An 18,437-nucleotide genomic window follows, 5' to 3' on the forward strand; every position below is an offset into this window, starting at 1 on the left:
TCCTGCTGAGAAGGTTCGTGGGTCATAATTACCTGTCTTGAAGAGCAAAATCATCATCATTTTCCTTCAAAGAATATTAGAGTACAGTACACATGACATATTAGGCCAGCCTCATAAATTAGCACAGGCCCACAGAGCCTGCAAGAAATTAGGTCAGACCTGAAAGAAATCAGCCTGTGGTCCAATAAGCTTCTTAATCTTAAGTGGGAAACTGGGCTCACAGGGTGTTAGGGTCACTGTCTTTATTTATTCTTATGTGTGACAGAACCAGTAACACTTTCCAGTATTAAAGACCTATTTTTATAAGACATCAAATATTTCTGGTTCTTCTCTTAGATAATTTTTGGTATTGCATAATTTATAAAGCAAGTAGGTTCCCTTTTAGTTAGAAACTTATACTTTAAGTAAATAAATAGTAGACTTACTGTTGCCCATAATATTCAGGGAAAGAAGAACTTCCTTTGGTCCCAAATATTTTCCTTAAGGCCTGTAGTTTCCCCATCAGAGGCAGGTCTCTTCTGTTTAAAAGGGTGCCTCAGTGGCTCAGTTGGTTAAGAGTCCAACTTTGGCTCAGAGGCCACTTTGGCTCACATGATGATCCCGTGGTCCATGAGTTCTTGTGGTCTGTGAGTTCAAGCAGGGTGTTGGGCTCTGTGCTGACAGCTCAGAGCCTGGAGCCTGCTTTGGATTTGGTATCTCCCTCTCTCTCTGCCCCTCCCCCATTCTCTCTCTCAAAAATAAGTTTTTTAAAAGATTAAAAAAATCCCAGCTTAAAATGCAAAAGTATTTTGAGAATTAACACTTCAAACTGTTAGTATGCATTAATGCTGAGTGAAATGCTTATTAATTTAGAATATAGTGATAATTAGAATAAGGATGAAATACATGTGAATAATATAATGTAATCCTAATTGTTAGGCACAGACATCATTTCCACAATTACCTCAGGGTACAGATAGAGGGAAGAGAATGGATCTTTTGCAAGTACTTGATTCTTAAACTGGTTGTCAGATATTTTCGCAATTTCGATTCGATTGATAAGCTTCCTTGTTTTGAGAATGGCCAGTAGAAGCTTTTTCATTTTGAGCACAGGCTTTGGAGTCACAAGGCTGGCATCTGGTCCCTGACACTACAGTTTACTCTGACCAAAATCAGTAATTGGTTCCAAAATCAGAATTTGGTTTCTTAAACTGTGAAATGGAGGTACTCATAATACCCCGAGTGGTAAAGCTGTTACCATGACTAAATGAGATTATGGTTCAAACGCTTAGAATGATGCCCGGCACATGTTAATGATCATTATCACCATTAAGTGGTTGAAATGGAAAATGAGTGTAGTCTGAATTTGTTATCGTTTTGACTCTACCATCTGTTGGCTGTCTGTCCGAAACCTTCTCTCTATTCTTGTCTCATAGAGCAGTGCCAGTGAACAAGAGGGCAAAAGAGCCCCAGAAGCATCGTTTCTTTCCGGACCCGGTTCTCTCTTCCTTTGCCCTCCAGGGGCCGCTGCGTTTTCCCGAAAGCGCGCGGGAGGTCTGGTTGCCGCGAGACCGTCGCCAGGCAACCGCGTGTACACACACTTCTGGCCGGCCGGGGTCTCGTCAATATGGCGGCGCCAGGCACCCCCTCGACCTCTCCCCTCGACCTGTCTCCCACATCTGTGTCCCCGCCAGGACCGCCGCCGACCCCGCCCCCGACCTCGAACGCGCTCTCGAAGTCGCCCCTGGAGTCGAAGGCGAGCTCCCAGAGCCCACTGTCTCGCTCGACCTGCCAGGAGACCTCGTTGCCCCTCGCCGTGTTTTACGGGCCATTGGACGCTAAAAACCCGCTCCTGGCCTCCTGCGAGAGGGAGATCCGGGAATTACTAGGCTTTATGAGGAGAAAGAAGGCGTTAGCGACAACAGAGGAACAGAAGCATGAATTCCACCGGCTTTGGTAAGCGGAGGCCGGGCGCTGGGGAGGGCGCCGGCCCAAGAAGGGCAACTCTTGGGGCCGGAGGAGATGCCCTTGAGGATGCCCACGGTGGTCCCAGAGCTGGGTCAGCGTTGCGAACCTGGAGATAAAAGCAAAGTTTAAGAAGTACAGACTCCTCGCGAGTACAACCCTTAATTCCTGGTAAATGTTATACCTTGGCTTCCTGCTCCGGTCAGAATAAAAATCAACACAGAAGTGTTTCATAACTCACTGTTCCTTCTGAGTGTTCCCCAATCGCTATCCCATGCCAGTAAATTGGCTCACTCGGGGACTGCGGGGGTTCACAACTTTCCATGCTGTGGGTACAGTTTTGTATATGAGGAAAAAGGAATACCTTTGAGGTGGCTTAGGTTCTTGAAAAAGTTAGTTCTTGATGCCATTAACTATGTGATTCTGTGAACATGTGCACTTTAATTCATTTTTATACCTTAATTCCTTTTTATATTGCTGTTAGGATCACAATGACTTTTTATTGATCTTGTGACTCATTTTGCACATATGTTTGCCCTTTGGGGGTTTCTATCCCCATGTTATTACTGAATTTCAAAGTACTCATTTTTAAGGTTCTTTCCTGTTTATGTCACCATCTTTCTTTCCTACTCAAAATACCTCACAAACCTAACAGTTACAAATGCAGACAAATGTCAAAGAAAACCAGAATAGTGAACAATTTCAACTTTCATTTTTCATTCATGCATTTAATATTGAAGAAATAGTTTTAACTTATATTTGTTCTTCATTAATGCATTTTAAGTATTTATTGAACACCTACTCTATATCACATACCATTCTAGGAACTAGGAAAACCTCAAATTAACAAAAAGATATAACAGTTTGTGTCCTCATAGAGCATACATTTTTGTTACTACAGACAGCTGCTAAACAAATATGTAAAGAAATCATTTTACAGGGAGAGAAGTGCTAGAAGAAAATTAGAGCAGAGAGTGGGGATGGAAGAAATGGTATGGGGTTGAGATTTAAAATGGGGGTGGCTAAGAGCATGGTCAGGGTAAGTCAGGAAAAGTAGCCTTTGAGAAAGATGAGAAAGAGATACAATAGCAAGTGATGAAGATTTCTGTAGGAAGCGTTGGCAGCAAGGGAGAATGACAAATGTGAAGTTCCTAGGATGGATAGTGACTGTGGGAAGAAAAGGCTTCTGGTAGGAAAGGGGCAGATCAAGAGGTTAGTTTTATTATTTATTTATTTATTTATTTATTTATAGATTAAAAAAAAATTGTTTTTAAGTAATTTCTACACCCAGTATGGGTCTCAAACCCAGAACCCCAAAGATCAAGAGTCACATGCACCACCGACTGAGTCAGCTAGGTGCCCCGCACCTAGTTTTAGATATATTGCGATTGAAGTGTAATTCAATGTCCAAGCAGAACTATTATGTAGGCGGTTGGTCATTCAAGTCTGAAGGTCAGAGAAGATATACATTTGGGATTTGTCAGGGTACTAATGATATTTAAATCATGACACCTGATGGAGTAGTTAAGGGAGTGGAGTGTAGATGGAAAAAAGGAGAGTCTGAGGACTGACTCCTGGAACGCTCCAGCATTGACAAGTTGGGGGGATAAGAAATTGGCAGAGACTAAGAAGGAGTGCCCAAGGAGATAGGAAGAAAAGTGTGTGGTTTACTGGAAGCCAGGTAGAGAAACTGTTTCAAAGTAAGAAGTAATGATGGATTAACAGTGGCAACTCCTGCTAATGGGACAAATATGATGAGAACCCCAAGAATTGACCAATGAAAGCACATTACATACCTAACCTGTATTTATATCGCAAACATTTCTGTGTTTGTGCCTTAGGTAGCACTTTATCTTTCCATTCCCACGAGCATTCTAGTTCAAGCCACCACCATGTTGTGCTTTCCCCACAGCCTCTTGAAATCTGTCCTTCATTGAGCAGTCAGGGTAACCTTACAAAGCAATCACCCGCTCTCTTGTCTAAAGATTTTCTATTGCTTCCTATTACTTTTAGAATAAATTTAAGACTTCTTCTGCCATCCTCCAGGGTCTGAGCATCTGGCCCTGCTTGCCTCTTTCATCTCAGCCCATCCCTCACTTCTCTCTCAGGACTTTCCAGGGAGACAGATACAATTTTTTCATCCCGGGCCTTTATATTTGCTGCCTCCTCTGTCTGAAATGTTCTTTCCTTGGCTTTTCAAATATCTGGCTCCCTCTTTTATTTCAGGTCTTACCTCAGTTACCTCCATAGAGTGCCTTTCCAATGTAATGCAGGTTTGGCCATCAATTAATACTTTTTATTTATTTGTTTTCTTGTGTGCTGTTTCCTCCATTAGAATGGAACCTCCCTGCTGACTTTGGATAATGTGCCTCTTTTTTATTTTTCTATCTCTAGCAACTGGCCTGGTGGTTGGGATAGAGCAAACTTTCAATGAATATTTGGTATTGAAAGAATTCAAGGGTTAGTATCCTTATATTTTCAGTAAGTGTTAATGTTATATATGGGAAAGTAGACCTGGGCCGATTGGTAAGTATAGTATCTGTCCCATCTTTAAAGAGACTGTAAGAGAATCATAAATGTTAATGACTGACATGGACCTTAGCAATCTAATCTCTCACACAATTTAGGTATTTATTTATTCACACAACAACTTTTATTGAATGCCTACTATGTGTCCAGGATTGTACTCATCATTGTTTATATAGTGGTGAACAAAATAGGTAGGGAGTTGGTACTCATGGAGTTTAGAGAGAGAGAGAGAAAGAGAGAGAGAGAGAGAGAGAGAGAGAGAGAGAGAGAGAGAGAGATAGGCTTTCATTGAATCATTAAGTCAATATACAAACAACAAATGCTATAAAGGAAGAAGCTACTGAATGCTTACATGTACCAGGCATCGTACTAGGTGTTGGGGATACCGCGGTGAACCAGACAAAGATCCCTGCCTTCTTGGTGCTTATATTCTAGAGGAAGAAATAGGAAGTAAACATTTTAAATAAGTTTTATGGTGAACTAGAAAGTGATAAGTGCTTGGGAGAAAACTAAAGTGAGGAAGGGTTGTGGGGGGAGATAGGAGACTGCAGTTTTCAACAATGTGGTCAGAGTAGGTGACACTTGAGCAGAAGCTTGAAGAGAACACACCTTGGACCTACTTTCAAATGAATGGTGAGGGAGGTGACACTAAGCTGAGATTAGAAAGATACCAGGCAAAGAGAGTGGATAGACAGAGGGAAGAAGCATGTGAGAAAATCTTGGCAGGAAAGAGCCAGAGACTTGGGAGGAATGGACAGAAGCCCGCTAAGCATGGCTTGGTGAGTGTGGGTACAGTGGTGTGAGGTGAGATTAGAGGCATAGGTAGGGCTATGGAAGGTTTTGGAGGCCTTTTGTAGAGTTTGCTTTTATTCTAAATGCAATGGGAAACCATTGGGTAGTTTTGGGCAAGGGATTAATCTTATTTAATTTATATATATACATATGTATATATAGTCTTATCCAAATGGAACAAGAATGCCAATGTGGAGGCCAGTTAGGAATGCAGTTAGGTAGGATTCGCTTTTATAACATATTTGACAGATGGTTAGTTTTTAAAAGAAAAAATATATAATTATAGGAACTTCCATAAGCCAAAAAATTCAGGGTATCTAAATATAGATTTTGAGCATAACAGCAATGTCATTAAATTCAGAGTATGATAGATTATTTTAAAGGTATGCTTTTGTTATAATCACATGAGATTTAGATATTCTGTTTATATAGTTATGATTTCCTATTTTAGAAAATTCTAAACATCCAGCAGCAACTATAATAAATCAGCAATCCAAAGGACATTAACATTTTCTTAAATGATGCACATTATAGTGTACATTATATTTTCCTTGTTTAATCATTATGTAAGCCATTCCCAGTGAACAGTCTTAACTTGAACTTAAAGTTCACTTAAAAAAATTCTCTTACGTAACCTTGATTGATTTAACAAAGCTGGTATTTTTCGTTTGTGAGTAATAAACATAGTCATCATTATCTCATCTTTAAGGTTTGGAAGAATTAAATCTTTCATCTACATAAATTAAGAATTCTAGTAAGACATGCTGACTTTTTTGGGATTCATTATATTTATTCTAATACTGTGGCATTTCATGAAGCAGCAAGTGAAAGTAAAAAATGTTAAAAAAAAATCCAAACCAAAAAGCCTCTTCCTTTTAAAATTTCTGTGGCTCCATTTCTCACAAAATTTTTGGGGCATGGTTATTTACTACTTGGTACATGTATGTATTTTCCTACTACAGAATATTATTAATCTGTCCAAGAAGATAAGAATATCCTGTCTCTATGCCTCCCTTGTCACTCAATCTATATCATTTAATTACTTGAATGAATTAATCTACATATTTCTGTTGAGGTTGTTCTGATAATATCCCAACATATACATCGTAAGTATTAGAGTCATCTTTAATCCCTGAGCTTACATTCCTACTTGAATTAGTCAGTTTGGGCTATTAATTATTAATTATTAATTACAAATTAGTCAGTTTGGGCTCCCATGGCAAAACACCATACTCTGGGTGGCTTAAACAACAGAAATTTATTTGTTACCAGTTCTGGAGGCTAGAAGTCCCAGATCAAGTTCTGGAAGGGTCAGTTTCTGGTGAAAGCACACTTCTCGACCACTTTGTCTTCTCATAGCCTTTCCTCTGAGCAAGTGCAAAGAAAGAGATAGAGAAAGCAATTTCTCTGGTGTTCTTCCTAGATTGACATCCATGCCATCAGACCAGGGCCCTACCCTTATGACCTCATTTAACCTTAGTTACTTCCTTAGAGTACCCCTTTCCAAATACAGCCACACTGTGGGTTAGGACTTCAACATATGAATTGCAAGGGGACACACACATTCACTGTCCTCATTTAACACTGTACGTAACACTGTCTTCATCTAAAAATTTATGAGATAGGATTGGACAACTGTTAAGGGAAATTTGGATTTTTCCTTGAGGCATTTATAATTTCTGAGAGAGAAGGAAGGAGTAAGTATTAACTAAATAAATGAACAAATTGAGCAATGATCTGCTACCTTTTGAAACTGATTAGAAACCGTTTTGAGAATATTGTATGTTTTGTTCTTGTTTACTTGGTGGATGGAAGCAGGACCCTAATGGACTGACAGGATAGTGGAATCCTTGAACTCTTTATAGAAAAAAAAATAAGAACAAGGAATTTTTTCCTAGTCATTTATTTATTTATTCATTCATTCTTTCAACAAATAATTACTGACTATGTATGTATACTAGATATTCACTACTCTTGAGGCTAGGCAATGGATAACAATGGATAACAAATCAAGGTCCTTGCCCTCGGGAAGTTTATGTTCCAGGGGACAGGCAGGCATAGTAATATACTTGTTGAGATCATGGATACACTGACCCTCAAGTCAATCAATATATCAGCTATATATTTGGGATATTGATACTACCTATCTCAGGGTTGTTGTAGAAATGAAATGGAGAAAAAAATGCATGTGGCAAAAGATCCAGAATAGCTAATGCAATATTGGAGGAGAACAAATTTGGAAGATTGACACTACTTGTCTTCAAGTCTTCCTCTAAAGCTACAGTGATCAAGACAGTGTGGTATCAGTGAAAGAATGAACAAATGCATCATTGGGACAGAATAGAGAGTCCAGAGACCCACATACATATAAGCAACTGATCTTTCAGAGAGGAGCAAAGGCAATACAATGGAGCAAAGGTAGTCTTCTTCACAAATGGTGCTGGAACAACTGGACATCCACATGCAAACACTGGATCTCAGCACGCACTCTACACCCTTCACAAAAATCCGCTCAAAATGGATCACAAACCTAAAAGTAAAATGCAATTCTGTGAAATTCTTAAAAGATAACATAAGAGAAATCTAGATGACTTTAGGTTTGACAATGACTTTTTAGGTGTAACACCAAAGTCACAGTCCATGAAGGAAAGAGTTGATAAACAGGACTTCATTAAAATGAAAAATCTCTGTTCTGTGAAAGACACCATGAATAAGATGAAAAGCCACAGATGGGAGAAAATATTTGCCAAAGACATATCTGATAAAGGACTGTTGTCCAAAATATACAAAAAACCCTTAAAACTGAATAAGAAAACAACCTGATTTAAAAAATGGATCAAAGAACTTTAACAGACACCTCACCAAAGAAGATAATACAAATGGCAAATAAACCAGTGAAAAGGTGCTCCACACCATGTATGATCAAAAAGTGAAAATTGAAGCAATGAGCTGCCTCTACATACCTATTAGAATTGCCAAAATCCAGAACACCGACATTCACTGCTGGAGAAGATGTGCAGCAACAGGGACTTCTCATTTATTGCTGGTGGGAATGCAAAATGGTATAGCCAATTTGGAAGTTAGTTTGGCAGTTTCTTACAAAACTATGCCTACCCTTATCATACAATCCATGCACTCATGCTTTTTTTTTTTTTTTTTTTTTTTTTTGGTATTGACCTAAAGAAGTTGAAAACTTATATGCATACAAAAACCTGCATGTGAATTTTTAAATATTTTTATTTTATTATTTTAATTTTTAATTAAAAAAATTTAAATCCAAGTTAGTTAACATAGAGTGTAATAATGATTTCAGGAATAGAATTTAGTGATCCATCACTTTCATATAATAACCCAGTGCTCATCCCAACAAGTGCCTTCCTTAATGCTCATCACTCTTTAGACCAGGAACACCCTGCCAGCAACCCTCAGTTTGTTCTCTGTATTTAAGTCTTATGGTTTGTCTCCCTGTTTTTATCTTATTTTTGCTTCCCTTCCCCATGTTCATCTGTTTTGTATCTTAAATTCCACATGTAAGTGAAATCATAGGATATTTGTTTTTCTCTATTTCGCTTAGCATAATATGCTCTAGTTCCATCCATGTTGTTGCAAATGGCAAGATTTCATTCTTTTTGATTGCCGAGTAATGCACATGGATGTTTATAGCAGCTTTATTCCAAATGCCACAACTTGGAAGCAAACAAGATACCTTTCAGTAAGTAAATGGATGAATAAAGCATGATGTATCTAGACAATGGAATATTATTCAGCATTAAAAGGAAATGAGCTATCAAGCCATGAAAAAACATAGGGGAATCTTAAAGGCATATTACTAAGTAAAAGAAGCCAGTTTGAAAAAGCTACATGCTGTATGATTCCAACTATATGGCATTTTGAAAAAGTCAAAACTATGGAGAGAATAAAAACCTCAGTGGTTGCCTAGGGTGAAGGGAGAGAAAGGGATGCATAGGCAGAGCACAGAAGATTTTTAGGGCAGTGAAACTACTCTTTGTGATGGCATAATAATGGGTAAACGTAATTGTATACTGGTCCAAACCCATAGAATGTATAACACTAAGAGTAAACCCTAATATAAACTGTAGACACTAGGTGATAATGATATGTCAATGTACGTTCGTGAGTTGTAACAAATATACCATTTTGGTGGGGCGTGTTTATGATGGGGGAGGCTGTACATGTGTATGGGGCAGGCTGTATATGGGGAATCTCCATACCTTTTGCTCAGTTTTTCTGTGAACCTAAAACTACTCTAAAAAATAAAATCTGTTTTTAAAAATGCACGTACAGAGCTTTGATCAGTGCTTGGCATAAAGGAAGCAATAATTTTAACTATACTTAGTAATAATTAGACATTAACAGTAAGGCACATTGGAAAGACAGCACAAAATAAGTGCTTAAGGATAGTTTGCTAATTAATTGAGGTTTCCTGCTGACTTTGAAGATATTTTATTTTATGATTTTTACAGTGCCACCTCTTTGTTTAATATCTGGACCAAATATGCCCCGCGGCTGCCAGCTGCCTATTACAATGAAAAGCTTCTGAAGGTTGGAGATAGCCTTTGTGAAATAAAAGTAAGTGCCTCAGGAGTGAAAAAAGAGCCTAAGTGAAAATTACTTGACTAATTGTTATTATTATTTGGTTTGGTACCATTCCTATTTTACATGATTTGATTTTTTTTCTTAGAAAAATATGAATGAGTCTTACAAATTTTAATGAGGCACAGTAACCAAAAAAGTGTTTGTTTTTTAATTTTGTAGTTGAGATTTTCCAGAGGTAAGAGATTCCTGAACGGAAAGACAGCTGGCTAGGGTTGGTGGGGCGGGAGCGCAGTCCCTAGTTAACAGAGGGTGTGGTAGGTGCCCAACAGGAAATGCTGAGTCATCATGTTCCTACCTTATACAAAGGAGCCCAGACACCACTTCCTGTTGATTTTCATGTGACTGACCTTGCCCAGTGACAACTTTCATGGTTCCTGGCCCAGCTGCTATGTTGTCTGGTTCCTAGTGCCCTGTTTTAATGACTTTCAACTCCTTAACGTTTTGCTATATGTAATTATAGCAGTCATTCCCTACATGCCCTGTTTCTTGCTTAGTATAATATTCCAAACTGAGCTTGTGCCCTATTTCTGGTTCCATAGTTAATGCCCACGTCTTGGATTGCTGTGAACTCATGGGCTTGGTTCGGTAAGACCAACCAACCAAGACCACCTGGCTGGGTTTCAGTTAATGATAATGTAAGTTTTCCCCTTAAGCTCTGGCATAGGCCCAGATTATTCCAAGTTAAATATGAATGTTTGACACATCTAGAATCCACTGACCAAGAGTTATTTTACCCAAGGTGATTTTAGGACTTTTTCAATTTTTTCTTGATCTTCAGTTTTTTAGCTTCATTTTCTTCTTCCATTTCTATTTTCTGGACACGAAGTTTTGTTTTGTTTTGTTTTGTTTTGGAGGGAAATTTACCAAATGGAGAATAAGATGTGGAAGAAATTTCATAATGAAGATCTATTTTCTGCTGCCAAAATTAGAGCATCAGTTTAGCTTCATACCATTGGACGGTGGTTCTTAGAAACTTGAAAATAAAGGAAAACTGTGGAAAAACTATAGAAAAAAAGTTTTCTGTAGGAAAACTATACAAAACAAACAAATGGGCAAGATCCAACTTGTGAGCTTTATTCATGTGAAATGGAATAACTTTGACAAACATTAGAAGAGTGTCCCCTCTCATTTTTATGCTTCTCAATATAAGAAGCTGGTGATACATAGCACAGTTTGGGGTTGTTTGTGGAGTATTCAGGTGGGTGGAGTGGATATTGGTGGAGGGAGGATGGAAGAACATGTTAGAAGCTGATAAAGTAAGTGCATGCTGTGTTGTGGCTCAGGATTCAGAATATTTCAGATAGAAAGGCCCAGATAGGATATTTTAAAATTTACTTAAAGGAACAAAGAAAACATTTTTATCTACCTTTCACTTATGAGAAAGTGGACTGATAAAAGTAGAGTACTGAAAATGAACTTGACTTGTTACTTCCATTCTAGAATCTATATTTTAGTTACAGTAAAGATCATTTTGTTGGAATGGTCTTTTTTATTTCTTTATTTCTTTATTTTTGAGAGAGAGAGAGAGAGAGCGCACAGGGGAGGGGTAGAGGGAGAAAGAAAGAATCCCAAGCAGGCTTTATGCTGTTAGCACAGAGCCTGATGCTGGACTGGAACTCAGGAACTGTGAGATCATGACCTGATCGGAAATCAAGAGTCAGACACTTACCCAATCAACTGAGTCACCCAGGCACCCCTGGAATAGTCTTGTTTGGAACCTAGATTTGAATTCATTTTATGAACCAACTTAGAAAGGCAAGGATTCAGAATTAATTAGTAAACAAGTAACAAGTCAATAGAAATAGAAACAAAAGTTTGACTGTGGTTGCCTGCCAAGGGGCTTCGTACCCCTACAGGCAGTTGACACATAGAGTAGTTGCTTTTCCTGGAGACAGTTGTTGGGGAGGAGGCTGACTCATATCCACAGCCTGGCTCACCTCACCTCCCCTGAAACTCCAGGTCACCTGTGCCCTGTGGGCTGCAGAAATGAGCTCTGATTCTGTAATGGGAACATAAGCATGAATTAGAACTAACAAGAATCCTAGCTAACAATAGCGCAGACTTTTTTTTTTTTTTTAAGGCTTTATTTTATTTTTTCAAGCAATTTCTACACCCAACATGGGGCTTGAACTCACAACTCTGAGATCAAGAATCACATGCTCTACCGACTGAGCCAGCCAGGCACCCTAGCTCAGACTTTTTTGATTCATCCTAATGTAGCCTCAAAGACCGTTGGCAGATGAGAGAGAGGAGAGAGAGCGTACCTTTCTTCTCTCCTCTCCCTTACTTCATTTCTTTTCTTTCTTTCTTTCCCTCTTTCCTCCTTTTCTCCCTCCCTTCCTACTCCCCCCCATCCCCCGCCTTTTCTTGCTTTTTTGGAACTTAGGAGGTATCAGAAAAGCAAGGCTAGTTATGCAACTTATCTTCGTCTCTGAGTGGGTGGATTACCAGGATAGGTTGATGTTGAATTTTTGGATTTTGAGTATATATAGGTATTACCACACACTCCCTGGTGAATATTCCCATTATTATATCATCATTATTCACACGCTGGTGAATAATATCATCTTGGAGGTTGTGATGGTCTTATTTCACAACAGGCTTGTTGGGAGGAGAATTCATGAAATAATGCAGCCAGTGCAGTGTGTGTTGCATAATATGTGTTTAGAAACGCTAGTGGTAATGGTAGTAGTAATGTGATGGTGGTAATAAGAGTAGTAGTAGTAATAATCAATATTGATACTATGAAGAACAATACGAATGTTCCTGAATTTTAATAATGATAAGTAAAATGGTATTTTGAAACTTGCATCAAGTCCTCTTTTTATTTCAGGAATATAAATTGGCCCTTTTACAGTGCTATGGAAGGTACCTTCAGCAGTTCCATGTCAACTTTGATGAGAATAAAGCAGATGTGAATCAATTCAAAACTGCCTTTTTTCCAAAAGGCCTTGGAGACAAAACTTCTGCTCATACAGTAAGATGAAAGCAGTAGCTATTTTAGCTACAATTTATGATTAGCCATGCAATGTATTCTTTAGTTGACAGCTTCTAAATGTCTTTCATTTGCTTAGCATGGTGTTTGCTTGTGTGCTAAGTTGCTTAATAAATGTTTTCAGTGGCGGAGAAGAAAGTGCACGTATTAAACTTTGTGGAGATGTTTTGGAGATTGTGTCACTATAATCATTCTTTCAGCAGGCGGTTATTATTGTTATATATTTGTAGAATGCTTTTAGTTGACAAAGTGCTTTGGAAAACATATTCGATCCTCAACAACTTCATGAATTAGAAACTATTATTATTCCTATTTTACAAAAGAGAAAGAGAAAGCTAATCGCACAGTTAACTAGTGGCTCAGGAGATCAAACATAGATCTTTTGATACAAAAAATACTCTGCTTTATTTCTAGTATACCAGTATTATTATTATGTTGATTGCTACCATTGATTCACTGGTTGAGCAGTTAGTGGGTGCTAAGTACTCTTCTATATGCGTTATATGAATTGTTGTCTTGCAGCCGCATTATAGTTCTAGAAGGTGGGTACTATAATGCCTCTTTTACAAAGGAGGGCACAGACACTAAGAAACCCAGCCCACTTGAAGCAGTGGGCAGAGTTGGTGTTTGAACCCTAATCAGAGTAACTCCAAAGCTATGTTATTCCAAACCTGATGAGTATTCAAGGCTTTGGAAACAGTGTATGGTTTAATAAGCAGAAAACATCAGGGCATGTTTGGGGGGTACATTGAGCAGTTCATTTTGGCTGTACCATAGGTACGTGATTGAGAATACTGGGCATTATAAGTTGGCATCCCATTAGGAAGAGTACTGAATGAAAAGCTTAGGAGTTTGGACTTTTATGTCCTCTCCTGTGCTTAGGAGTTTGGACTTTTATGTCCTCTCCTGTGCTATCCTGATCCATGGCCCCATCTTTTTCTCTTGTGCTATTATTGCATGATCCTGCTTCCACCCAGCCTCTCTGGCTTAGCACCAGTGCACTGGTGAGCTTCTTCTAGAAAGGTTATATCCTAGATGTCTGTGTAGCTCATCCCTCCCTTACTTCATGTCCTCTTGCGCTTCGTGCTTTATTTTTCTTTATATCACTTATTATCATCAGATACATTTTTGTTTGTGTTTTTATTGCCTGTCTCCCCTTCTAGAATGTGAGCTTTATTAGGACAGGAACTGCTCTAATCTCTAATCTGTATTGCCTGGAACAGTACTGGATATGTAATAGATGCACAATAAAGCTTTATTCAGTGAATGAACAAATGAAATGATATATTCTAGAATATAATCTTCTATTAATTTAGAAGCACCACGCTGAATAGATTAGAAGGACAAAGACTGGAGGCAGACAGTAAAGCAGTGAAGCAAATGTAAGAGTATGTCAGCAGGACTGTTGTGAAGGGTGTGAAAAAATATGAATAATTTGTTTTTTTCCATGCTAAGTGTAAGGTTCTGGCACTCTGTGCTTCTCAATAAATATCTATAAAATAAGTAAGAGAATAAATGGATTGAATGTAGTCCAGCAGGAACTCGACAATGCAGAACTAGAAGTCTTGAGAAGTTTTGTTAGAGAAATAGATTTTGGAGTTCAGTGCATAAAGATGAAGCAGTAATAATGTATATTTTACTATCAGAATATTTTTGTGCAAAGATACTCATGTTGTTCAATGATCCCCATTATACGTACTATAGAGAGGCATTATGGCAGAGTTGGTAAGAATTTGGTCCATAGAGCCAGGCTGCCTGGGTTCGAGGAGCTTCTGTGCCACTTCCTAATGATGAGACCCTGGAGAAGTTATGTAATGTCTTTGTGCCTCAGTTTCCTCATCTCTAAAGCAGAAATAACAATAAGACTTACCTCAAAGGATTGTTTTAGGATTGCTGAGATAATAAAAGACTTAGAATAGGGCCTGATACTCAAACAATATTAGGTATCACTATTGGTTTCTAAAAGAGAGAACATTTAAAAAAATTTTTTAAATGTTTATTCATTTTTCAGAGAGAGAGATAGAGTGAGCAAGCAGGTGGGGGAGGGGCAGAGAGAGAGGGAGACGCAGAATCCCAAGCAGGTTCCAGGCTCCAAGCTGTCAGCACAGAGCCTGATGTAGGGCTCGAACCCATGAACTGTGAGACCATGACCTGAGCAGAAGTTGGGTGCTTAACCAACTGAGCCACCCAGGCACACTGAGGGAACATTTTTTAAAATACTTATTTATTTATTTTTGAGAGAGAGAGCGAGAGAGAGAGAGAGAGAGAGAGCGAGCCTGAGTTGGGGGAAGGAGCAGAGAGAGAAAGAGAGAGAGAGAATCCCAAGCAGTCTTTGCACTGTCAGCATAGGGCCTGAGGCTCAAACTCATGAATTGTGAGATCATGATCTGAGCTGAAATGAAGAGTCAGACACTTAACTGACTGAGCCACCCAGGTGCCCCTAACAGAGCATTTTGAAGATAACGATTCCAACATGTACATGCAATCTATAAATCTCTTTTTCTGTGATACCAGTTATATGGTGGCTAGAAATAGTACACATGGATCCAAGTGGGAAGTCTTATGTGGTAGAACAAGGCCCATTTGTACTATTGAGGGTTCACTCCCACAGCTTTAGCAGTACTGATGACTCTCTAGCCAAAATCTCTCATATGAGATATATGTCATAAACATCTCACACTCGACATATCCTAAGTTGAACTTACCACCATTCTTTCATAATCGGCACCAGCCACTCACCCAATCAGGAAATCACTGTAGACCACTCTCTCTATCTTCCTTCCACATCGAAATCCCATGGACTCAGACAAGACTTAAATCTTTTCATCCCTGATTCCAGCACCCATTTTAGGACCCTGGTATCTCTGGACTACTTTAAAGGCCTTTGATCTCTCTCAGTTTCCATGCTTGTAGCCTTGTGCCTCACCCTCTGCTTTTCATTTTCCACACTTTTGTCAGAATTAACTTCTAAACTATAAATCAAATCATTTTATTCCACTGCCCCTTGATATTGCCCTTTAGCTAACATCCATATTCCTTGGAATTATATGGAATGCATCCCATGTTCTGACCATGGACAATCTCAATAGCCTGATCCCACACTTTTTTTAAGATTTTATTTTTAAGTAATCTCTATACCCAATGTGGGACTCGAACTCACAACCCTGATATCAAGAGTTGCATGCTGTACTGACTTGAGCTAGCCAGCCACCTCAAAGTTTATTTATTTTTTGTAGTAATCTCTACCCCCAATGTGGGGCTTGAACTCACAACCCTGAGATCAAGAGTTGAATGCTCTTTGGACTGAGCCAGCCAGGCGCCCCTAATCTCTTTATTTTAAGCCTTCTTACCCAACCTTATAAAAGACTTTCAGTTCAGTGACCACAGCAACCACTTTAAACATTCCTAACACGTCATGTGCCTGGAATGCTTTTCCTTCTGCGAAGAGCAGGGACCACATCTTCATTCTCAAGTCCCTGTTGCTTAGCAGAGTGTGGCAAACAGAGGTGTTCAACAAACATTTGGTGAATGAATTGTGTAAATGGTAATAATTGCATCCACATTAATATGGCAAAATGCTATGAGGAGGGTTTATAAAATGTGATTCAATTCCATATTCTTGGAAATAGAATTTTGTACTTTTTTTTGCTTTTGAATTTTTCTTTTTTGACTAAAGACAAGTAATCTTAACTAAATAGATGCTTTGAAGAGACCATTTTTACCACGTTTCTTTCCATATGTCTTAGTCCTTGAGGGCTGCTATAACAAAAATCCATAGACTGATGGTTTTTTAAAAATTTATTTATTTAAATTCAAGTTAGTTAACGTATAGTGTAGTATTGGTTTCAGGAGTAGAAGTCAGTGATTCATCACTTACACATAACACCAAGGGCTCATCCCAATACGTGCCCTCCTTAATGCCCATCACCCATCTAACCCATCTGCCCCCTACCCCCAGCAACCCTCAGTCTGTTTTCTTTATTTATGAGTCTCTTATGGTTTGCCTCCCTCTCTGTTTTTATCTTATTATATTTTTATAGACTGGATGGCTTAAACAATATTTATTTCTCTCAGTTCTGGAGGCTGGGAAGCACAAGGTTAGGGGCTGGAAGATTTGATGTCTGGTGAGGACTCACTTTCTAATTCATAGATGGCTATCTTTTCTCTGTGTGCTCACATGACAGAAGGCAGTAGGGAGCTCTTTCAAGGTTTCTTTTATAAGCATACTAATCCTATTAATGAAAGCTCTACCTTCATGACCTAATCACTTCCCAAAGACCCCACATCCAAATACCATCACAATGGGGGTTAGGTTTCAATATATAAACTGGGGGGGGGGCACAAATATTCAGTCTATAGCCCTGTATAATCTATTTAAGCAGAATCATTTCTATTTTAATTTTTCACATTTTAAGAAAATGCTTTTTTAAGTTGCATAAACTTTATTTATGTTCTTTATATTTTCCCTGCGTTTCAGTTTCATGCTTTAAGTGGCAAAAATATTTGCAACTATGAACTGGTCTGTGACAATGATGTGAACCTGCAGAATAAAGAATCTGTGACCCAGTGCCTGCAGATTTTGTCCTCCTTAAGACTCATCATGCAGGTGGCTTTGCCACTGGAACACCTTTGCTGGATTATTTTCAATGGTATATACCAATGTCTTTTATTTTTCATCACGCCTTTCAGAAAGGTATTTAAATGCCAAGTTGGATGGTAATTTGACTGACTGTCTTGTTATTTAAAACATTCATTGCATAATAAGATGATTATGGGGATTTTGTTTTTGTCTTTTTAATATTTTTGTTGCATTTTAGTTTGTCCTCGTAAGCAGGGACTTAAAAGGGAGGGTCAGAGGCTGTGGGGATAGTCAGTTTCAGGTGTAAAGAAGTAGGGGCCATGGTTAATAAGTAAATATAAGTGGAGAAAGATCAAAGGACTGTTGCAAGTTAGGTTGATTCTAAGCATCATCCATTCATTGGTCCTCTTCTCAAATACTTTGGCTAGTGACTGTTGCTTTCTACTTATCAATCTTCTCTTCCTACTTGCTTCTGAGTGAGGGGCTCTGAGAATGTGTGTGTGTGTGTGTGTGTGTGTGTGTGTATAATGTATTTACATGCATATATGCATTGCATACATGCACATACATACATATATATTGTATTTGTCTTCTGAAATGAATCTTATCTGTCAAAATATAGCAGGGAGTTACAATTTCAATTTGATTTAAATTCTCTTTAAAGTTACAATCAGTCACCTACTATATTGATCTATGGATGATTTCTTGAAAGGAAAATGACAGTGTGTTCTCTATGTGTAAAACCAGGACAAAATAGCTTGAAAGAAAACATATTGGATTTTCCCTGATCTGTGGCAACTGGAAGTACATTTCCTAGCCTTTTCCTTCATCTCCCTCTCCAAATAATTTTTTTTGACATTTTGATTGAAATGAGAGCTCACATTTGCTGCCAGAGATGAGCCTGATTTTGGAAGAAGTTTTCAGTCCAGTGACTATGAAGCTTTTGTGTCTGATCATCCTCAAGAAGATGAAGAATCTGTG

The 18,437-nt window shown here is 38.5% G+C and overlaps 1 protein-coding gene across 1 annotated transcript in view; it reads left to right on the top strand.

Moving 5' to 3' along the window:
- Positions 1–1,536: 1,536 nt before the first annotated feature.
- CFAP54 (cilia and flagella associated protein 54) overlaps positions 1,537–18,437 on the top strand; it is a 289,637-nt gene continuing 272,736 nt past the window's right edge. Inside the window, exons 1-4 of the mRNA XM_049626709.1 lie at positions 1,537–1,935; positions 9,750–9,855; positions 12,716–12,859; positions 17,355–17,526. Of these exons, the coding sequence (XP_049482666.1) occupies positions 1,607–1,935; positions 9,750–9,855; positions 12,716–12,859; positions 17,355–17,526 (751 nt within the window). The 5' untranslated portion in view covers positions 1,537–1,606. The remainder of the gene's footprint in view (positions 1,936–9,749; positions 9,856–12,715; positions 12,860–17,354; positions 17,527–18,437) is intronic.

Source organism: Panthera uncia, chromosome B4 (genome assembly GCF_023721935.1).
Source record: "Panthera uncia isolate 11264 chromosome B4, Puncia_PCG_1.0, whole genome shotgun sequence".
In the NCBI taxonomy this organism is placed as follows: domain Eukaryota; kingdom Metazoa; phylum Chordata; class Mammalia; order Carnivora; family Felidae; genus Panthera; species Panthera uncia.